We start from the raw sequence: 24,172 nt of genomic DNA on the forward strand, positions 1-24,172 counted from the left end.
CTCCAACAGGGAGTGCCACCCAATAAGTAAAATGAATACGTTAGTGACTCGATTGATAAGGACCGGCAATGGGGCTAGCCTAGTGTTGCATAGAGGAGAGAGGAGGCAGTTCGACATTTCGTTGGCAGAGATGGCAACTAGTGGGTTAAGAGATCAGGATCGGTTGGATGGTGCATCCAACTATGTGATCTGGAAGGCAAGGATCTCATGCCTTCTGGATGAGCATGATCTCAAAACCTATGTCGACAGTGTGGTAGCTGTACCCGCGGATCTAGATCTGCTCAAGAAGTACAAGGGTGAGATGGCAAAGGCCAAGTGATTGATCCTCGACGGAGTGAGAGATCATGTAGTGTGTCACATTGCCGGCAAGGATATTGCCCGACAAATGTGGGAAGCATTGGCTACGCTATACGAAGGATCTTCTGAGCAGTGGAAGATGCACTTGAAGCAAAAGATGAGATCCACACAGACACAAAAAGGGGAACACATTGATTTGTTCCTAACGAAGCTTTAGGAAATCCGATATTTGTTGGCAGCTGTGGGGTCAACACCTCAGCCTACCGAGATGGTGAGGTTGGCCTTGAATTTAGTCTCAGAAGAATGGCAAGTGTTTGTCCAGAGTATCCTGGGCAGAGAAAGATTGCCGGATTGGGAAGGGATGTGTGCTGCTCTTCAGTAGGAAGAGATGAAGAGAGACTTAGTCAAGTGCAAACATGATAACAACAACAACAATGGGACGAGGCCCAAGGAGGAGGAAGAAAATGCAACCATTGCATCAAAAGAGTAGCAGGGGCAACAAAGAAAGAAGAAGGACGTCTCGAAGATCAAGTGCTTCTAGTGTGGTGAATTTGGTCACCACGCTACACAGTGTCCTCTCAAGAAGAAGGACAAAGATGAGAAGCATGATCTGAACGCTGCATCTGCAAAGATCGAGGAGGAGGAGCTTGCCATGATTGCCTTGATACCTCCAGGGGAGAGGTGGGGTGATCTAGTACTATAGATCGAAAGAACTGCAGATGGGCAGGATCCTTAAGCAGTGCACCTCTTGGATCAATACCTTGCCCATATTAGAAGTAGTAGGATGGACCAAGATCAGTTGATGCAGAGGAGTGTTAGAGTGACAGTTGCAGTGGCTAGGAGCGCCAGAGTCTCAACAGCGTAGAGCAGAGTTGGCAATAGTGCAGTTGGCAACGCAGAGGCTTCAAAGGGTCAGCGCAGAGTCAACAACAACGCAGAGGCTTCAAAGGGTCAGCGCAGAGACTAGCAGTAGTCAAAACTCCAACAATAGATGCATCATGCAGAACACCTGTTCAGGAATTTTGTATGCTTTTCTGTTGCTGATGTAGTAGCAACAGCAGTTGGAGAAGGTTGCAGTATAAATGCAGTGTTGGCAGTAGCAGGGTCAACGACAGTACATATGCAGCATTTGCGCAGTAGTTGATGGGCAGTAATTTCAAACATCAGCAACGCAAAGGGAGATGTTTTAGAGTCAGAGTGATGCTTCAACAGGTTGCATTACTAGAGCACATTCCTCGCTAAGAGGGAGTGTTGATTTCTGGTAGCATCAGATGTGCTCTTAGCCTCAAAATTTGCAGGGAGTCTAGGACACATGTATTCCACAATACCCAGAAATTGTTTTGGGAAATTCCACCCAAAGATAGTTTTATTAAAATAATTAATTATTTTTAATGGATGCTTATGTCTAAACTTAGGAAATTAAAATAATTAAAGGGTATTAATCAAACTGAGGGTGAAACTTCTAGAAGAAGACGAAGATCGAGTCCAAATGATCTGAGCCATTGATTAGAATCTAATATGGGCTGTTGATTACTCAATTGGAGGATTATAAGGACTTCGATGGGCATTTGGGAAATACATCGGAGAGAGATCAAGAGATCGAATTTCTCAGGGAGTGTAGCGCAACAGTTGCTAGAGAGAAGATCGAAGTGATTTCTTGCAGTGACGGGTAGTGATAGTTCTAGTTGGAGAGTTTTTTGATCTGGGAATACATCGCAGAGGGGGTAGAGAGAGATCCAAAAGAGGCAGCACAAAGGCTATGTTGGGCAGCGTAGGGCCATGCAAAGCTTCAGAGGGAGTTCGAAATTCAGCTGGGAAGTCGCGTTTCAGATCCAGAAGCCGGGGTGTGAGACTAGAGAGGCAGAGGAACGAAGCTCCATACAGTAGGAGATCTGAGAAGAGGTGACACAAATCCCTAGAGACGTCGACGCAGTAGATGCGCAGAGCCAGCTTGGGGCCAACCATCTAGGGCTTGGATCAGTGTCGGATTACCAGTGATAGTGTGAAGTATTTTTGGTTAATCTTCTGCTAGTCAGATTCTTTGTATTGGATAGCCAGTGAGGCATCCAAAGATTATATTCGAAAAACTACTTAATAATACAAACCCTCAGCTGCTGCACCGGTTTTCCCGCATTGGGTTTCTCCGGGGACATGTGTCCAAAAATAACGGTGTCATGTGTTATGTATTTCTTTCTTGCTCAGTTATATTTCCATATTGAATTTATTTGGTGAAGGTTGCAGTGTATTAGTTTCGGTATTTGCTTTAGGATGCAGTAAATAATTTGTTCAATAATTTAACAAATAGAAGATACTTAATCAGTTGCTGCAGTAGAAATTTGGGTCTTCCAAATTTTCATAGTTTCCACTTATCAGTTTCAGCGGGGCTCAAAGTCATCCAATCACCATACATGTCTATGTCAAATGAAGAAGGCACCACCCAATGATCATGAGGCCCTTGGTATCCACTGGTGATTGATGAGATCATGTTAATAGTTGCAACAAATTGTGAGAGATCTAGTGGAGAAAAGGGCGGAGTGTGATAATGAAGAGTTTTTGAACATCCCTGCTCCAATGTTATAAAAGGGATGATGGGAATCTCCTACAAATGGAACTGATTGGCTATTGTGAAAGTGAAAGTTGGGCCGACAATATGTCTGTTGGTCAATAGTGGCAAGCTTTCCCAAATGAGGGAACATAACGACCTTGAAAACTAAGGAAACAATAGCCATCATGGCATGGAACTAGCTTCACCCAAGCAACAAATTGTAATCCAATGGGATGTCGATGATTTTGACTTCAATTGGGATTGTTCTATCCCCTAGGTTGATAGGAAAAGAAGGAAAGACCCTTTGGGGTTGCAAGGTGTCCCCATCAAAGGCTTTCAATGCAAATGTTGATGGCGACAAAGTAGGTGTTCTATGAGCTTTCCAACACTTCAAGGACATGATGCATGTAGATGCCCCTTTGTGCAAGAGAGGCTGAGGCCTGAAAGGCTAGGTGGTGGGGAAGGTAGGGTTTCCACGATGTTGGGTCAAAAGTGATCTATTTGAGTTTGAGGGATCTACCTCGCCAATGGTAGTTAGAAGTGCTTTGTGTTTTGTGGGGACACTTTGCAAAACTTTAAGAGCAGACATAGTAGTGAGTGCTTGGGCATGATCTTCAATAATATTGTAATTGTGAGCATCCTTGCATTACTTTTGAAGCACGCCTTTGGGAGGGTGTGGTGCAACACCAAACAATGGATTTTCTATGTGAAGGAGGCCATCGAGATTAGCAGGTATCACAAGTTCTTGAGTGGAAGGACCACTCTCAATATTCTCATAATTATGTGCTCTTGTGGTCATGTGGATTAATTGATTGAACATGAAATTATCCTGCATGGAGGATGAGGCATTGTGTGAGGCATTGTGTGAAGGATTTTGCCCCCACTTCCCCCTTGTTGAGGAAGTGGAGGCTTCACAACCATGTGTTGCTGCTAGGTTGGACAAAGATTTGTCAAAACAGTGGGTTGGTGAGCAAGGTTTTGTTTGCGAGAAATAATGAAGTTATCCAACCGGGGACACTTATGAGTGAGATGATATTCCCTACAAATCTTGCAAGGAAATGTATTCTTTTTCTTTTTATTTTTGGTGCTACTCCCAATGTTGTCTTGTGTTTTAGGTGCCCCCTGTTCATTGTTAGAAGTTTTGTTTGGCTTGTTTTTTTTCTTCTTACCTCCAGGTTGTTGAGGATTCTTCACGGGTGTGGATTGCACTGAATTCACCTTATATGTTTGAATGAGAGCAATAACAGATTAGGTAGCATGCTTAGTAGCCGAGATTCTTCACGGGTGTGGATTGCACTGAATTCACCTTATATGTTTGAATGAGAGCAATAACAGATTAGGTAGCATGCTTAGCAGCTGAGACATTAGATGCGATGTTCAGTTGGTCCATTTGAGAGGCTAATTGGCCTACATTTCTCGATGCTATGGACCTTAGCACTCCATTGACATGGGATCGTGGCTTGGGTTTCAAAGTATCTTTCGATGACCGAGGGGCATTAGGGATGATATCATAGAAAGTGCTTGCTTGAGAATAGATCAAATTGAGTTGATGGGAACACATAATCACCTGTTCCTTGGTTTGGGCTCCTACCTCAGCTACATCTTCAATGATTCTAGGCAATAGAGATTTGGTGAACCATTCGCGAACAAGAGCTCATTAGGGAACTTAGTTCTAAACAAGCTTTGTTTTCACCTCGATTCATTTATATGATCAAAGATGTAAGTAAGTAAATTTATTAATATCCAACTAATTTCCACAAAAGTAGGTCAGTGGGGGCTGAAGAAGAGTACAATTAGTGTGAGTACAATGTGAGAGTGCAAACACATCTCCTACAAAATATGTTAAAAATTAACATACAAAGAGAAAGAAACTAGTGGTAGTGTTGTCATGACACCTATATAAGAGACTGTGGTATAATACAAAATACTTAATAGTTTGCAACACAATACAAAATAGTAATGGTCTGCTAAAATGGAATGAGTGAGATGGTAAGGTCTGACAATGGAGCTAGAGATGTCAGGGGCTCCCGAGTCTAATGACTGATGGCGATGGAGGTGTATTGGATACAGGTTTTCTATCAAAGTCCCATGGGGCTAACAGTGGATTTGATCATATGACCATGGGAGGATGCATGAGTGAGGAATACTCCAAAAGTAGGTCAATGGGACCAAATAAGAGTATAGTCAGTGTGACAACAATGTGGGAGTGCAAGCGCATCTCCTAAAAAAAATGTTAAAAATTAACATATAGGGAGAAAGAAACCAGTGGTAGTGTTGTCCCGACACCTATATAAGAAACTGTGGTATAATACAAAATACTTAATAGTTTGCGGCACAAAAAAATAGTGATGGCCTGCTAAAATGGAATAAGTGAAATGGTAAGGTCTGGAAATGGAGCTAGAGATGTTAGGGGCTTTCGAGTCTAATGATCAATGACGACGAAGGTGTATTGGATACAAGTTTGCTATCAAATTCCACTAGGGATAGCAGTGGCTCTGACCGTATGATTGTGGGGCGGAATGTATGAGCGAGGAATACTCCTAGCATCTAAGGTAAGAAGGAACAAACTTTGAATAGGTCTTTGACAGTTCCTATAGGATTGAGAGGTAGTCGAACTTGTCAGAAATTCCTTGCTCTAGAACTGTTTGACGCTGGTCCCTTTCATGCTCTGAGAACCCACGAATTGATGTATGGTTTGGATTGTTGAACTAGTTTCATTTGTATCTATTGATCTCCTTGACGACAAGGTTGAGAAAAGACTCGAGATCTTACCCTTCTATTGTTTGGAGCACTTTGAACCTCTTCCTGTCACTTGTGGCCCTGGTTTGACGAATCCACATGAAAATATGAGGTGATTGTCATGGTCATCCCAAGGTGGGGTGTGGTGTGTAGGTGCTGAGATTTGTGCTTGTAAACCTCCTTGATGAAGAGTGCTACGCATCACTGGTCCTGGTACCTGAAGAAGGTAGAGAGGGAGCCTCTTGAATCCAAATATAGACAATGATAACATCCTTTGATCTCATAGTATAGGGGGCACCTAAAAATGAGGCGTGTCTTTGTCTCTGGCTCCTGTAGGTGACAAAGTTGGCAGATCCTATCTTGTTGTGGTATATGGTGGTCTGTCTCTATCTGGAGTCTATGAGAACCAACACGAAATTGTCTTAGCGAGAACCTAAGCAAATTCATCCAATGTCAGCTTGTGTAAGGGGGGCAAAATATTATGCCATCCTCAAGTCCAAAAAGTGCTCTAGGTAGAAGGACATCTTTGAGCCCAAGCTCATTGGAGTGTGGTCGAAGTGACCTGAATGTATAATTTGTAGATATCCTCTCTAATGGCCTGGTTCAATACTTGTCAAGTTGGCAAGAGATGGCTTTGCGCATCGAGGGAGAAATTGAATGGTGGGAGTTGCTATGGGGAGATAGATAGTGATTAGAGAAGTCGAGAAGCCTCTGAGAACCAACCTCGAACCTGCCTCGATGATGGTGGATTTAAGGTAAGAGCCTTCAATCAGAAAAAAACAAGATAGGGATACCTCTCTCTGCTAGTGTTCGAGTCTCTGAAAGACCAAACTATATGAAGAAAATAAACCAAATGGAAAATGATCTTGAGGCAAAATGGGTGGACATCGAACTCGACTTGAACACTGGGTTGTGGAACGGTTCGCTTACAATGGATGATGTGTCTAAGAAGTAGGGTCTGGGTCCTCTCCAGGCTGGCCCAATCTATCCGCAACAAGCTTAGTCCCTAGACTTGGGAGCCATAAAGAACTGTGGGTCTAATAATTGCCTCCATGAGTGGAGGTGTCTTGACGTAAGTTGGTAAGTATGTACGTACCTGTTTGTCTAATAGGCAATTGATAATGATTTACAGAAACCTGTGCTAAAGACAAGAAGTTATTAGAAGCAACACTTTCTTGGTTGATATACCATTTGGTAGCATTGTCGGTGAGAGTCTTTTGGAAAAGTTATCGATGTATACTATCATCCATGAATGAGTTGGATGAACACCTTAGATGATAAGATGTTAAGTGAGCTTTGGGATCTTCACTAGGTTTTCCATCTAATTTGGGAATGTTCGCAGGAAACTTAGGCGGGATTGTAGGACATGCAGTGTTGTGTTTGATGGGATCATTCATGAACTTCCATAGACCAGGAAACAAGAGTATTGGCAAGAAAGGTGAGTTGGACGAATTTTGAGGAGGAGATTGTGCCCCCTGCATCCTAGATGGGTTTTGTGATCCTCCCCTAGCTTGTTTTCCAATGGTGGAAGGTCTTCTTGAAGGAGCTAGGGTACTAGAGAGGTTAGTTCCAACACCCATGATGTTATGATAAGGGTTATTGCTCCCAAAGGGTGGACCCCTAGTGACGAAGGGACTCCTCAAAGGTTGTTGACTTTTAGGACCAAAGGGTGTGCCAAGAGGAAAAATTCTTGGAACAAAAGGTTGACCAAAGAAGTTAGCACCCCAAAGATAAAACCTATTGCCAAATATGTTTCCCCCAACCCCTTTTGACATTCTAAGGAAATTGAGTACTCCCTTGAAAATGTGACCCCCATAAAGGTTGATTTCTCCATGGACTTGTAAACCAACCAAAAGTGTTCATGCTCCTAGCTATGCTAGGAAACAACATGGCGATGTTCATGCCCCTGGTATTTACCTTTCAACCAAAATGGAATCCAACATTGGTTGTGAATAAACTATCGACAAGATACCAGGGCCAAGGGATGGACCCATTGACCTAGATGTAGATGCTGGGTTCAAACCTCCAATACTGGATGTGGGTATACTACTCGCGGTGGGATTAGAGCCTCTATTAAATGTGAATGGAGGGACTAAGGTCAATGATGTCGAGGCATCTATGCTAGATGTATCAAATGGTGGAAAGAGTGATCTTGGATTAGTCTGCCAATAGGAAAAGGTAGTTTGAGTGGGTACAATGGAGATAGGATCTGTGGTAGAGGAAGAAGGTATAAAAGTTGCCTTAGGGGCAACTCCAGTGACACTAGGTGTGGACACATTAGGTCTTGCCGCAATAGACTCTTGGTAAAGACTATTTGACTGAAAAGATCAGGTCAAATCTACATCCCCACCTAATAAGGCTTGTGAAGGAATATGGGTCGTGGGAGGACAAGTCCGAGGTGGCAAAATTTTGTCAACCAATTCTTGAACTATGGGTTCATTCCCTCGAGAACTAACGACAATGGCCTTGAGGTAGGTAAGTCTAAGTTGGTAGTGGGGTTAATCCTATGTGTACGAATAGGTAGACCCTCCTCGATTGGAAGGCCCTCGAGGCAATGAGAATGATGTGGACTAAACTCAGCCACAATGATAATAAAAGATGTACACAATAAAATAAAGCAACACCTAAAGCCAACTAGACTCAACCAAACAACATACACCTAGCAAATCAAAGAGACAAGCAAGCAAACCAAGTGGATCAAAGGGATCTTCCCTCGGTTGGAGCTTGGTTGATTAGGGCCCGAGTCAACTGTGAAGGCATAGATGGGACAATTACCTTAGCCCTCTGTCCCTTGTGCAAGTATCTTTAGTTATGCGCGAGCATCCTATGGGGGATTTGAGTGAGTTCTGACCAATACCTATTGTAGGTATAGCAAGCACGCCCCACTTGTCTTCACCTTTGTAAGGTCCCTAGGATTATGGCCACTATGGTTATCACCTATAACCAACTTGGGAGAATAATCATGGGTTGGGTCCACAGTACCCTTAAGAGACCTCAGTATGTGTGTAGACAACACTACCAAGACCAAATTAAGTGGGGATACCATTCGACCAATACTAGCATGATCTCGTGGGGCTATCAATCCACCAATCCTTGTGTTGGAAGGCTTCCCATGCAACATCTGGTTGCAAATGGATTTTGTACTCCCTAACTCAAGACTCTAGTGTTTATTTTATGGCCTTGGAGAGCGTCCTCTCCAATCTGTTCCAAGGCTCTAAAATCCTAAGCTAATGTTTTTGTGCTACAAGAAAAAAAAATGTCTAATGAATTTTATCAGCATTGCTTTTGGTGGTTCTTATTAAGTCAAGAGTTATGGTGTGAAACTTGAATGATGTGATTGACTTGATTTCAAAGAAAGGATTGCAAGATATGAAGATGCAATTTTTCACTTTTGATGAAAACTATCTAAAGTAAGGTGTGATCTTTCCAATGCAAAGATGAATGCAGATCCTTACCACACTCTCCTTTATCACTTTGAACATTCACTAGCAGATCTAATTTAAAACACAATCAAATAAATAAGATCCAAAAGAAACAATAATAATGATGCACCCAAAACCTAAACTCTACCTACAAGCAAGCGTGCATTCAAAACATGAATTTCATGACCTGACGCACTCACTACAGCAGGCAGAAACAGAAGGGTCACAGGACAATTGCACCAGATTTGTGCTCGGCTCTGATGTTTCTGCTGGGAATCAAACCCAAGACTGGATTCAAGACCCTACAAATGGCTTCAAATCCACTTATTTGAAGTGTTTTTTCAGGCATAAAATTTTGAGACCCGATCCTCTTAGAATTCCTGATAAAGATTCAGAAGCAATAAAACGAAAGAAAGCAATCAAATGAGACATTAAAGGACCAAATGAAACCTACAGGGGTGATTCCCAATATGGTTGCTAATTCTGTTTTAGTCGGACTTTCCTTTGTTGCTAGAATATTAGTTTCCACAGGCCTGGTCATGACCTATGACAGACAATTCTCTATAACCTATTTAACCCTATTGACATGAATACATAACAAAGCTTAAATAAATAAGTGAAGGGATTGAAGACACACCTTGACTTGGAAGGCAGATGGCTGATTGCTTCTGGTGGTTGGAGTCCTCTAGATGCAGCTCTTTGCTCCTTGCATCTGTTTCTTGCAAAAAAGACAATCAAAGTCTACCAAACTCTACTACTTGTGGCAGTGTTAGTTCTAGCACAATCAAAACCAAAATGCACACATTCAAAATCACATGAAATACACATAAATGGGAAAAATAGTGTTTTCTTATTATGCCAAAGCACTTACAGAAGTGTAGTTCCTTGGGACCCTTGTCCTCATCTCCTCCTCTCACCAAGACTCACAAACAGGCTCATTGTTACCCTTGGTTTATCTGAAGGTGGATCTGGGTTCTCAATTTGGCAGCATGTACCTATGTTCACTTCTCTCCCTTTGCTCCATCTAGAGCTTTGCTTTTATAGGTAATAAAGTATTAGATGAATCTGGACATCTTCTTGGATAGAGTTTGATTCGATCCTTTCATCCTTATTTTGATTCTTTTGATAATTTTTGACCCTTTCAACCGTTATACATGCGCTTAAGCAATCCTGGCTGCCTCAACGCTCCGTTGTTGAGGTATCAGATCGTTCAACTCTCCCTGTAATTCATCTGGGGCACTGAAGAGACAAAACTTGACTTTTTTATAGGTTCCATGAAGTTTTTTTTACATGCCAGCCTTCTTCCTATGTTGCTTCTCTTGTGGACTAAGGGAATGTCATTTTGAGTCATAACAGATAGTCATATGACTTTGTTAAGTTTTTTTTACATGCCAGCCTTCTTTCTATGTTGCTTCTCTTGTGGACTAAGGGAATGTCATTTTGAGCCATAACAGATAGCCCATACGACTTCGTATGTATATCTGTGCACCGTGTATATATATTGTTTTTGTTAAGTTTTTTACTGCACTGTTTTTCTATGATCGGCTTTGTAAGATCCTCCGATAAATAAGCATTGAAAGCACGATTAACACAACAATACACTTTATTATAGTTAGTTGCAATCCTTCTTTCTTCTTTACTCTCACTAGCATAGTCCTTGTATTCATTATTTAATTTTATAACGAATGTCGAATCTTGAGGTTTGTTCCACATCATCGTTTCATGAATTGGATTTTTGTAAATTGGATTATTCTTATGCAGTGCCTCGTTGATCAGAAGCATCATTAGAAACTAAAGGAAGTTTAACCTTCCTTAACCTCTAAACCATCTGAGCTTGGTTTTGTCTGGATGCACCTCCCAAACTTCCAATTTGCAAGCAACTTGCTACAGGCTAATGCCATCCACTCCAGAGCCATCCAGGGAATCCTTTAAAGGACACAGCCTGAGGATGTGTTCATGCTTGTGACAAATCCGACGTTTGAACATAACCACAAGGCTGTGTTCATTGTTTTCCACCCAGCTCCACCTTCACCTTGTTAGCAGAATTGATATTCTTTCTTGCTTTTTTTTCCCACCCCTTTGTCAATATATTTACCCAGGATTTTCTTGGTCTTTTTAAATACCTCTTCCACCGAGATGTGAACCAGCAAATTTGGAAACCGAACCCACTCTAGGGTTGTGATGATTTCCAGACGGGGTCAAAACCAAGGGCCCTGCACAAGGACAAAGGTCCTATCTTCCTTATAATGGAATTCCCTTATAAAATTAAATTAATCCCCTAAGAGAGAAGCACATAATAATCTAACATTCATGCAACCCTCCACCTCTGAAGCTGAGGCTTTGAGGCCATTGAATTTATAGATTGGGAAACTCCGAGAACCATTCTGGGCTCTTTAAATTTGAAACACCGAGTCGAGTTCAGTTTGAGGAACTAGACTGAATTTTCCTGGCTGCCCTAGCAATGATCTGGGCAAAAGAATTGTGTCCAGACCATTACGAGAGACCCTGGACGTGATGCTCTTGCGCAAGAGATTTGCGGCATTCACCAGGCAGGGAGTATAAAAGCAGAGGCATGTGCCCCTGCAGCTACAGACCTGTTGGCATGCACCATTGCTCCTTTGTTTCCACTTGCATGAACATTGTTAGTGTATAATTATAAGTTGACGTAGTAATACAGATTTTGTTTTTTGTTTTAAAGAAACTTAGAAAAATGTAGTATTACTCTATAATTAGTATATAAGTCTGGTGATAAGTATTTCTTTAATTTTAGGTATATGTTCTATGTTTAGAGCAATTTATTTCAATTTTCATAGTTAGCTCAATATCTTTTCCAGATAAGCAATTGCATCAGCGTTAAAGTAAACTGCAGATAGAACATAAACATAAATCGCAAAAGACAAGCCAAGACAAGGGGAGACAAGATGTGGCACTAGCCAGGGACAAACCCCAATGTGGGGAAACCCTTGATCAATTCTTCTTATATGTTCTTCAATAGTTCAACAGAGGGGGAAAGAGAGAGAGTATATTTACAACAGAAGTCAACACTTTGACTTATCCAATTAAGAGCGTAGATCGTCTCTAAGAAGATGATACATGAGATTAGTTGAAGATGTGTTGCTTCAACTGATTCTCCAAGGTGAATCCTTCACCTATCATTGCGCTGCATCTCGTTATCATGCTGCACCTCACCATGCTGCACGATGCTGCACCCATCATCATAATGCTGGACCTCAGGACCATGCTGTACACATTATACTGCTCCACCATGCTTTCCTTGCTGTCTATGCTTGCTGCTGTCCCATGTGCCTTTGCTGTAACATGCTAGTCACTGCTGTCCTATGTGGCATACAGCTGTCCCACTGTTCATTCCAAGTTTGCTTGCTGTCCCATGCATCTTTGCTATGTAGCCTGCTGTCCCATGCATCTTTGCAGCACTATGTAGCCTTGCTGTCCCATGCATCTTAGCTGCACTAGTCACCTTGCTGTCCCATGCATTTTAGCTGCACTAGTCACCTTGCTGTCCCATGCATTTTAGCAGCGCTATGTAGCCTGCTGTCCCATTTACTTTGCTGCACTAGTTAGCAGCACCATGTAGCCCAGCTGTCCTATTTACTTTGCTGCTGTCCACAACACTGCTGTTCCAATGCTGCCTTCACTGCTGTTTATATGGTGACTGGTTAGGGCATCTGGCAGCCCTTACACACCCAGCTATTTGTCCACAAACAGTAGCATATTGCTTCTATTCTCCTTGGCCTGGTTGCTTGCCTATTGTGCTCTTAACCGTCTTGTCCCCATGCTATCCCTACAGCCTCCACGCTGTCCCTGTGATCCTTCATGCTGTGGCTAAGGCTCCGCTGTCTACACAGCCCTTCACGCGGTCTAGGGCAGCCTCCACGCTGTCCCTTTGACCCTTCACATCAGTGTCCTTCTTGAGCTGCCTTAGGATAGCTTCGTTAGGGCTGCCTTTAGGTCTTAGTGAGAGCTGCCTTTAGGTCTGCGTTAGGGCTTTTCTTCATGACTGCGTCCTCTAGATTAGGGCAGCATATTTCTTCTTGACTGCGGCTAGGGCAGCCTCTTATCCTCCAACGTCTAGGGCTTCTACTTCTAGCTTTCTCCTCCACTAAAACCCAAGACAACTGGAGAGAAATCAAGATAGAAGTGTGTATGAGAAATGACTCTCAAGTCATCTCCTTTTATACTAAAACATTGAGCACATGTGGGGTTTATTTGGTCGCTGGCCGACTTTGACGAATTGTCTCATAACACAAATAAATTCATATTCCATGAATACTTATCGGAATCAGATGATCTTTAGATCAATCCTACACCTTTCAATGAGAGGGACCCAAGAAAAATATCAGCGGCCACAAATAAGATGACCCACATGGAGTTTGGCCCTAGTTGCCAATTTTAACAGTTAGTCTTCTTCCATTTAATAAAAGTGCTAGATCTGGTATAGGCTCAGTTTTGTAATTTTTTTTTTAATGAAAGTGCTAACCTTGGTATAGGTTCAGTTTAGTAAAAAAAATAATCAGTTCAGTAAAAAAAAAAAAAATAATAAAAGTGCTAGCCTTGGTATAGGTTCAGTTTAGTTAAAAAAAAACAAATTTAATCTTATAGATATATTTTTGGCAGATAATCGAAAACTAATATTTTACAATCAAAATATTTAGTATTTACAGTATTAAAAAAGAATGTTTAAATTAATGTTTGATCTCTCTTTCTGTCTGTAGTTGTTGTTTCTTGTTTCTGGTAACTTAGCGTTTATTCCTCTGTAAAATTATCTATCGTTATAGGCTTATAGTGTTTTCTGTCTGTAAAATTATCTATTGCGATTGTTGATCCAGTCTTTAGTTTATTAGTCAGTTTTGATTCAAGGCTCTTTGAAAAGACAGCGTGTGTGATTATTTCTTCTTGTTCACCAACATGGAGAACAATGTAAAAGTAGAGTGAGCAGGAATTGTGCATATAGGATCATGGTTGAAATCTTTTTGGATTTTTTTTCCTTGTTTTCTCTTAAATTAGTAATTTGCATCTTTAACATTATCGCTGGGCATAATTTATCTTTTTGACATTTTTAATTTTTGATTTCTTAATTTTTATTTAACCAACAATAATAATAATAATAATAAAATTTAATATACTCAATAAATAAAATATATCATTGTTCATATTAAATAAAATATTTTAATATCTATAATATAATATATATGTATAAGTGGTTAAACACAAAAACTATATACATTATATAAAACAATTAAATAAATATGATTAAAATAAAATATCTATAGTTAAACAAAAAAACTATATATTATATAAAACAATTGAATAAATATGATTAAAATATTTTAAGAAGTTTTAATATTCTATATTATGTAATCAATTTCTCAGCAAAAAAATTGATCCTTTGGAAAAGTGTTGGATCTTTAGTTTCAAAAGAGAGCAAAATTTATTGAAAGATAAAACTGAGGTGGCAATAGCAGGTATTTTGAGGTGAGACGGATGCAGCAACAAGACATGCGGCAACAAGACTTTATGACACGAGATGACACCCTCAATCAGCTCAGCCATGATGCCAATGACTTCCACTATCACCTGACCATGCAGAAGAATTGACATGTTACGGGTTTGCATGAAAAAATGAATGTAGACGTGAAAATCCTGTCTACAAATGTTTCAAGGATTTGGAGTGCATGTGAAGATTAAGGTGTCCAAAATATTATAGAAACAACTCATGCGATATTGAAATGCCCCACATAAAGATTTAATTTGTAAGAAAACGATTTTGTTTTTGATATTAAGGTATGGTTAGGGCTTTCGTATCCGATATGGGTCTTATGGTCCTGTTTCAGTGCCCAGATTTGGGTACACACAACACAAAAGCTTCCAAAAGCTCTCGATGGTGTCCTCAGAACAGCGCAGACCTGGAATGTGAGCCTCCTGGGATGATCCAGGGATGCTCCTGATCATTTGGGAGCGTTTTGCACTAGCTAATGGGGTTCCCTGTTCCTCGAGTCAGTTCCCATGCTATGTATGCTAGGTAGGTTGATCTCTTTAGCACAAAAGGTGGGGAGTATGTGTTTAAAGAATCAAGATAGGTTTAAATAGGTATTTTCTTAAGAAATACTTATAGAATCTCTTTGACTAAGTTGCTGCTTGCTTTATAAGGTGTGTATTTATGCTATCAAAGTCATCGAGGATTTGCATTTTGCATCAGGTTTTTGAACTCAGGTGTCTATCACAATACATGTCATGCCCCTATCCAGGTGGTAGTCTCTTAACCACACATAGGCGGGTGCGGCACCGCTACACTTTTTTCTTTCACCAATACTTAAGTGTGCGGACTATGCCTAATACAACACTTAGTTAATTTTCCAGTAAATGTTCAACAATGCAGTGGAATAAACATTCATCAACAATTATCTTCTTCAATTATAATTCATCAGTATGCAGCGGAAATCACAATACTACCACAAGTACACTCATATATACTTGGGAGGGGCAACTCTCGTAAACTCTGTCCAATTCAGTTTATAAATAAACTTCAATAATTTACAAAATGTACAATTTTACAGTCAAGTCGTGCAACCAACCTTTCGGCCTGCACACTTGGACAATTTATCAAAATCCACTAGGCAACTGTGCCCAAGCCGTGTAACTTATGCTGCTCCTTGTCCGCATCGGAAATCCCAAACCTATCGTTGGCGCAACTCTTACTGTCCTCCTTCAGCACTACTCGAACTCTGCACGTTGCGTTCGGCTATCAGGTGATGTTCACCGTGCTGTCCGCCCGACCCACACACATCGCAACTCGACCTGCCACCCGAACTGTGACCCGTTTAGCAACACCGCCCAACTATCCGCAATACTCCCTTTCAGCTCGCTCGTCAGTGCAGGCACATGGCCTGCACATTGTGCGGCCTGTCTGCCTAACCTGACCCAACCGCGGAATGCGCTACAAACCCGACTTCAACCCACCTGCAACCCGACCCGAATTTTGGTCCTTACCTCGCGGCCTTCGCTCCTTCCTTCTTCGCTCGGCTCACCCTTGCACTTTTGTTTTGCGATGTCTCTTTTCCGAGTTCGATTGTGCCAAATCACTAAACTCTCCTCCAATATATATGAGTGCCATTTCGACCATGGCACCCCAAACACCACGTCACTTGGCCTCCCCATATGTCGGCCCAAGTGCATAAGTGTAGGTCGGCCTGCTCAATACATTCATCGACCCAACCTCCAAATAATGTCCGTCGTAGAAGTTTGCTTCTCCTCTTGGTCTGCCAAACTCCATACTTCGGTCGCACGCATTTTTCCACCATACGACCGTGTCGACTAACTCGGGCGCATGCTCACCCAGGTGCCCAACTTGGGTCCCCTGACACGCCCTCACCCAACACGCCAACTCGTCGCATATTTCATCCGTCATACTTCTTATTGTTCGCACGACACATCCTACCAAACACTTGTTGAACATCACCCACCGGTCGCTTGTCGCGATGGGTGGGTGCTTGCCCAACATGGGTGCGCCCGATATAAGTGCGTTCACCTGTTGCATTTAAGTGCATTCACTTATTGCACTTAACCGAACGTCATACCAAGTTGTCTCCACCGCGTGCTCTCCACTAGAGTTGGTCTACATGGGCGCCTGTCGCAAATGGGCGCGCCCGTTAGAACTCGGTCGCACCTCTGCCCGACTCGGGGGCCTGACATCCTCCCCCAGTCTAAATAAGGTTGTTGTCCTTGACAACACCATCATCATCAAAACATCGCAAAGTGTCGCTAGCTCCAACATCCAATGTCCATGTTGTCCAAATTTGCTTTCCATCGCACAAACCTCCATCAAGGCTCATGACTCCATAAAATGGGAAAGTCTTCTCAATCCATGATCATCAACCACTTTTGTCGCAAACTCCACATGCTACTCCAACCTGGAAGGCTGGTCCCTCCAACTCAAACTACATTCTCTCACTGCAACATATATCGTGTCGACTTATCATGTATCGTCATCATATGAAATCTTTGCTGTAATACTCCATCCAACACAACATATCTTGGTCATCCCTCGATACATCTCTGACAAAACTCGGTGCACTGCATGCCCCCATGGCTCGAACTAGTCAGGTGATCAATCCAACTGTCGCGTCCAAATCCACGAGAATGCTCCTCCTCATGCCACCGTTGGTTGTTTCTCTTAGCATCTTGTCACAATATCAACTCGATCAAGAATCCATCCCAATTGCAAAATAAGCCATGCTCAAGTCCATGAAGTAGTCTCTCATCTGCAACATAATGCCATCAATGCTAATGTCCATGTGTTGCCCACGGTGATGTCCCAACAACCACATCCATCCAAGCATCATCATAATATGTAAAAGAGAGGCCTTATCCCCAAAGGCCCCTTTGTTAGGGTGGTGCAGTCCTTCTCATCATCAAGGCACTGCACACACCCACCTCCAAAGGTCTATTGTGTGAGAAGGGCCAGAAAGTTGCCTCCCTAGCTTTCATCCACCCATGTATTCGACTGATGCTGCGTCCTCAAGTACTCATGCACAACAACAATCTCCTCATGTGTACATCCAAGCTTCCCGAGCTTGTTTTTCATCAACTGAAAGTCATATATGCCCATAGCATACCTGCAAAAGTCCATAATGCCAGTTGGATCTCTACCTACATATCCTTCCCTAATTACTGCCTACTTGGACTTCCCCTTTCATCAACATCTCCATGGTGAAGTCTCTCAGTAGAAGATGTCCCTGCCATTTTCTTCAAGATGTGTGGAATTGCCTTTCGACCTCCATATTTCTTCCTAGCTCTGGCAACAAAATCAATCATCCTCTTCTCCTTTGTTGCTTGAGTCATACATCCAAGTTCCCTTTGCTCCACATAGTCATGCTTCACATCAGGGTCCTTTGGATACAAAGTCATCGAAGCAATCCTTGGTTGATATCCCAAGCGACTCTTCCTTGTCATTAGAACAATCATGGTTTGTCCTCCAGCTGTAATCAAGAGTATGTCACGGTCCACCATCACCTATCAAGAAGTCTTGCTCCAACACCATAGCATGATCATCCATATCAATCACCCTCAAATCCAACCTGCCAAACCACGAACCCACTCTCACTTGTGTGTTCTTCAAAACACCTATCACAACTTTCATGGTAGAGTTTATAGCTTTGAAAGCACTCAACTCTCTTTCCACTTTAGCTTTCTTCCCAAAAGATGTTGCTGCCTTCCTGCTAAGGAAACTATGTGTAGCCCCCATATCAACCAATGTAGCAAACTTCTTGCCATGTACGGTTACCTGCACAAAACTCAACCTCAAGGCATCTCCATCCTTTGTAGGCTTTATCTTGCGTCTTACCTCAACAACCTTCTTCAACAATTCGACCTTAGAGGGGTCTTTTGACTTGCGTCTTGACCTGATTGTCCTCTTAAGGTATGCAATCTCCCCTTTTGGTTCATCCGAGCAATCCGATCCTCGTCTAGATCGAGTCCCATCGAGCTTCTCCTTCATCGCATCCTGCTCAAGTTGGCACACATCGAATTCCACTCGAAGTGACGAAACCATCCGCATATCCTTCTGCATGGCTCGGTAATAAGCTCTAAGTCTGTCAATGTAATCAAGCTCGGCTTCTTCCATAACAATGGGTCTACGATCAAGGAATTCCCACTTTATCTCATCCTCAAGTCCCTTGACTTTAGCCGCAACACGGTACTTCTCTCCCTTAAGCGAACTCGTCCATCCATGAGTTCTTGGAGTTTTCGGTCACCTTGTTGTTTCTTCTCGTCAAGTTCATCAAGTTCAACTACCCTTCCATGAAGATTATCCAAGTCCTTCCGCACCTTCACTATCCCATCTTTAATGTGCCCCGAGAGTTCCCACTTTTGCACAAGAGCCTCATAGTGCTGCTGCTTTTTGTCCTTCCAATAACCTGTCATGTCTTCAAGCTTTTGAAAAGCTCTCTCTGCCATCTCCCTTCATACGGTTTGGCTCAAGCTCAATGCTTCACCACCTGCTTCACTTTTTCAATCTTCAAATCAAAGCCCTGTGGAAAGTGGACTCTGATACCATCTGCCATGCCCCTATCCTGGTGGTAGTCTTCCAACCACACATAGGCGGGTGCGACATTGCTACACTTTTTATTTTCACCAATACTTAAGTGTACAGACTACGCCTAACACAACACTTAGTTAATTTTCCAATAAGTGTTCAACAATGCAGTGGAATAAACATTCATCAACAATTATCTTCTTCAATTATAATTCATCAGTATGCAACAGAAATCACAATACTACCACAAGTACACCCATATATACTTGGGAGGGGCAACTCTCGTAAACTCTACCCAACTCAGTTTATAAATAAACTTCAATAATTTACAAAATGTACAATTTTACAGTCAAGTCGTGCAGCCAACCATTCGGCTTGCACACTTGGACAATTTACCAAAATCCAATAGGTAATCGTGCCCAAGCCGTGCAGCTCGTGCTGCCCCTTGTCCGCACCAGAAACCCAAAATCTGTCGTCGACACAACTTGTACTGCCCTCGTTCAGCCCTGCTCGAACTCTGCACGCTGCTTTCAGTTATTAGGTGATGTTCATCATGTTGTCTGCCCGACCCACACACATCGCAACCCGACCTGCCACCCAAACCGTGACCTGTTCAACAACACTGCCCAACTGTCCGCAATACTCTCGTTCAGCGTCCTTGTCTACAGGCACATGGCCTGCACATTGTGCGGCCTATCCGCCCGACCTGACTCAACTGCGGAACGCGCTGCAAACCTGACTTCAACCCACTTGCAACTCTACCCGAATTCTGGTTGTTGCCCCGTGACCTTCGCTCCTTCTTCGCTTGGCTCACCCTCGCACTTTTGTTCTGCGATGTCTCTTGTCCGAGTTCGATTGTGCCGAATGAATCAACTCTCCTCCAATATATACGAGTGCTATTTCGACCATGGCACCTCAAACGCCATGTCATTTGGCCTCCCCATATGTCGGCCCAAGTGCATAAGTGTAGGTCATCCTGCTCAATACATTCGTCGGCCCAACCTCCAAATAATATGTCTTTGCCCTCCGTCGTATAATTTTGTTGCTTCTCTCGGCCTGCGAAATTCCATACCTTGGTCGCACGCGTTCTTCCACCATATGGCCGTGTCGACTAACTCGGGTGCGCGCTCACTCGGGCGCCCAACTTGGGTCGCCCGACGCGCCCTCACCCAACACCCCAACTCGTTGCATATTTCACTCGTTGCGATGGGCGGGTACTTTCTCAAACATGGGCGCGCCAGCTATAAGTGCGTTCACCCGTTACACTTAACCGAACGTCATACCAAGTCGTCTCCACCGCGCGCTCTCCACTCGAGTTGGTCAACACGGGCGCCCGTCGCACATGTGCACGCCCGTTACAGCTCGGTCGCACATCTAGCCGACTGGGGGGTCTGACAGTACGGGTTTGATCACCTTGCTGCTTTGCTATACCACACTTACCCTTTCTTGGAGTCAGTTCCCATGCTATGTAGGTTGATCTCTTTAGCACAAAAAGTGAGGAGTATGTGCTTAAAGATAGGTTTACTGTTAATTTTAGGTATGTTCTATGCTTAGAGCAATTTATTTCAATTTTCACAGTTAGCTCAATATCTTTTCCAAATTAGCAATCACATCAGCATTAAAGTAAACTGCAGATAGAACATAAACATAAATCGCAGAAGACAAGCCAAGACAAGAGGACACAAGATGTGGCGCTAGCCAGGGACAAACCCCAATGTGGGGAAACTCTTGATCAATTCTTCTTATATGGTTCTTCAATAGTTCAGCAGAGAGAGATAGTACATTTACAACAGAAATCAACACTTTGACTTATCTAGATAAGAGCATAGATCATCTCTAAGAAGATGATACGTGAGATTAGTGGAAGACATGTTGCTTCAACTGATTCTCCAAGGTGACTCCTTCACCTATCATTGTGCTGCATCTTGTTATCATGCTGCACCTCACCATGCTACACCATGCTACACCCATCATCACAATGCTGGACCTCATGACCATGTTGTACACATCATACTGCTGCACCTATGCTGCACTGTTGTCCCATGTGCCATTGTTGCACCATGCTGCCATAGCTGTCCCATGTGCCATTGTTGCACCATGCTGCCATAGCTGTCCCATGTGCCATACTGCACCTTGCTACTGTCCATTGAGTTTGTAGCACCATGCTTTTGCTGCTGTCCCATTGTAGCCTTTGCTGCCATGTCATAGTTGCTGTCCCAATTGTGCCTTTGCTGCCATGTCTTAGCTGCTGTCCCAATTGTGCCTTTGCTGCACCATGCTAGCCGTCCATTGCTGCTCCTATGAGTGCTTGCTGTCCCACTGTTTGCTGCACCAAGCACCATGCCTAGCTGTCCCATTTATCTTAGCATATCTTGCTGTCCCATTTACTATGCAGCTGTCCCTTGCCACTGCTGCCTAGATATATTGTTGTAGCTGCTGTCCCTAACAGTCATACTATACCTTGCTGCTGTCCCATGTGTCTTAGCAGCACCATGTAGCCCAGCTGTCCCATTTACTAGCACTGCTGTCCTGGGCATGTTTGAGCCCTCAAACTCTCCTCAAACAGTCCTCCCTTTCAGCCGCATTAGGCCTGCGTCTAGGGCACCTTATGCCTGCGGCTAGGGCATCATTGGTATGTTTAGGACGGCTAGGATACCCTTGAGATAGCATAGGTTAGGGATGCCTTAGGATAGCGTTAGGGCTGCCTTCTTGGATGCGTTAGGGCTGCCTTTAGGACAGCTTTTAGGGCTGCCTTTAGGACAGCTTTTAGGGCAGCTTTCAGGACTGCGTTAGGGCAGCCTTTAGTACTGCGTTAGGGCAGCCTTTTGACAGCGTCTAGGGCTTCCATTGACAGCTATAGAAACCTGCGTAGAGCCTTCCTTTTGACTGCATCTAGGGCTAGGGAATCTCCTCTAGGGCGGCTCCCTTAGTCTTCTTTCCTCCAATGTCTAGGGCTTCCACTCTTAGGTTTCTCTTCCACTAAAACCCAAGACAAGTGGAGAGAAATCAAGATAGAAGTGTGTATGAAATGACTCTCAAGTCATCTCTTTTTATACTAAAACATTGAGCACAAGTGGGGTTTATTTGGTCGCTGGCCGATCTTGACAAATTGTCTTATAACACAAATAAATTCAAAACTCCATGAATACTTATCAGAATCGGATGATTTTTAGATCAATCCTACACCTCTCGATGAAAGGGATCCAAGAAAAATATCAGCTGCCATAAATAAGATGACCCACATGGAGTTTGGCCCTAGTTGCCAATTTTAACATTTACACAGGGCTTTTTTTAAATAAATACTTCTTATAGAATCTCTTTGACTAAACTGCCACTTGCTTTCTAAGTTGTGTATCTATGGTATCAAAGTCACTCATGATTTGCACCTGGCATCATCTGCACCCACTTGGGGTTTTGAACACGGGTCTCTGTGAAAATACGGGCCTGATCACCTTGCTGCTAGACCACACTTCTATGGCTAATATGCCATTTTTTAAAATGCAACCTTAGTTTCACTATGAAATTGCCTGTTCTAATGAAATAGTTGCTGTAGTCTTTGTTATGTACGGCTTCTCAGCATGTTATATAAATCAAAGTGGTTGAGTGTTAAGTCTCTGAAGGTTTCTTGCACAGGAAACCCTTGGTATAAATTAGATACAATGTGGCCTAGGTTTGGTAATTCAAAGGTATTTAAATGTTATTATTTGTTTCAGACGTATCAATAACCGAGAAGCTGCATTTCAATCACGGCAAAGGAGGAAATCCTACATTCAAGGTCTTGAATCCAAGTGCAAGATGTGGGAGAATTATTGTAATCGACTTCAAGGATCAATTGCCTTTGTCTGCACTGAAAATACAGTTTTGAGAGAAGAGCTTTCCCGTTGCAAGAGGCAGAAGGGTAGTAATGGTGTGTCGGAGCCTGCAGTGCTAAAAGGTGAGATACACCTGTAGTGGAACTCTGACTGTTAATTCCATTTGTTCAGAATTTTGTTCCAGTGGACTGTCTTTGTGAAAATTCAGTTTATCATGTGTCACGGGAAAATACTTTTGCCATAGTCTTTCACTGATTGAACATTAACCTAATACTTTGCAGATTCCCCGCCGTTGGAGTCCCGATCTCATCTTACCACCCTAGTGGTTGCTGGCCATATAATCGGTGTCCACTGCCTCGAATGGCTTCTGGCAGCACTGACCATTCTACTTCTAGTAGGGGCAGTCAATCCAAGAAGCGTAAACAGCACAAGTCAAGCTGAGGATGAGTACAAGTCTTCAATTTTCAGGGTCTCAAGTACTTTTGGTGAGAAAAGACCAGTTCTTGAAGCCTTCCCAGTTACGAGTAGCAAAGCATTATCCTCTTGTCGTCATCGTTATTGGAGATTAAAGGAGTTGCTTTTTCTCTCGTTGTTCCATCTATCATAGTTATAATTATACAATAGCAGAGATCATCGCCTACATGTTGTTGTTGTTGAGTTTAAGGAGTTTTTTTCAACCATTTCTGTGTGTCTTATAGCAAAGTTGTAGCTGTACAGGTAGGTAGCAGAGTGCGTTAGTTCCACAGTAAACATTGTAGCAGATGTGAAACACAGTTATGCTTTTTGCCATGAGTTTTTAGTAATTTCTCACCAAAATCTATCGAACTTCTTGATTCTCCAAATTAATATTTGATGCGGAGGGGAATTTCCTAAAAGCTTTAACAGGGCTGGTCTTTTTTCGTTATTCTAATATTTGATTCGTAATTCTTATGATAATTAAATTACTAGTGAATTGGATTGCTTGATTCAAGTTAATGTATAGTTTATTAAATATAATCCATATATCTTGATTTGATAAACGTTGAGAATAATTTGCTAAATTTGCTCCGATGTGAATAACATGGTTTCTGCTTTCTTTCATTTTTGATAGTTGTTGGAATGATCTAGATTCTGTGTATTTGCTTTTAGACGAAGTTTCTTCATTACAGGATTGTCATTCTTAATGCTCGTTGTGTAATTGGTTTCCTAGGAGACTGCAAATTCTATCTGTGTAGAGTGATTAGTATGGATGTGTATGATCTGCACAGAATGTATATATGATTATAAACACCTGCAAGGCAATGCCATGGAGCCTTGTGTATGTAGT

At 42.5% G+C, this 24,172-nt stretch overlaps 1 protein-coding gene across 1 annotated transcript in view; it reads left to right on the plus strand.

Moving 5' to 3' along the window:
* LOC149237757 (uncharacterized) overlaps nt 1-23,836 on the plus strand; it is a 59,976-nt gene extending 36,140 nt beyond the window's left edge. Inside the window, exons 2-3 of the mRNA XM_089372785.1 lie at nt 22,768-22,988; nt 23,148-23,836. Coding sequence (XP_089228911.1) covers nt 22,768-22,988; nt 23,148-23,473 — 547 coding nt within the window. The 3' untranslated portion in view covers nt 23,474-23,836. The remainder of the gene's footprint in view (nt 1-22,767; nt 22,989-23,147) is intronic.
* The last annotated feature ends 336 nt before the right edge of the window (nt 23,837-24,172 follow it).

This window comes from Pinus tabuliformis, chromosome 8, assembly GCF_031772625.1.
Source record: "Pinus tabuliformis cultivar Carrire ecotype Pingquan chromosome 8, CPIR1, whole genome shotgun sequence".
In the NCBI taxonomy this organism is placed as follows: domain Eukaryota; kingdom Viridiplantae; phylum Streptophyta; class Pinopsida; order Pinales; family Pinaceae; genus Pinus; species Pinus tabuliformis.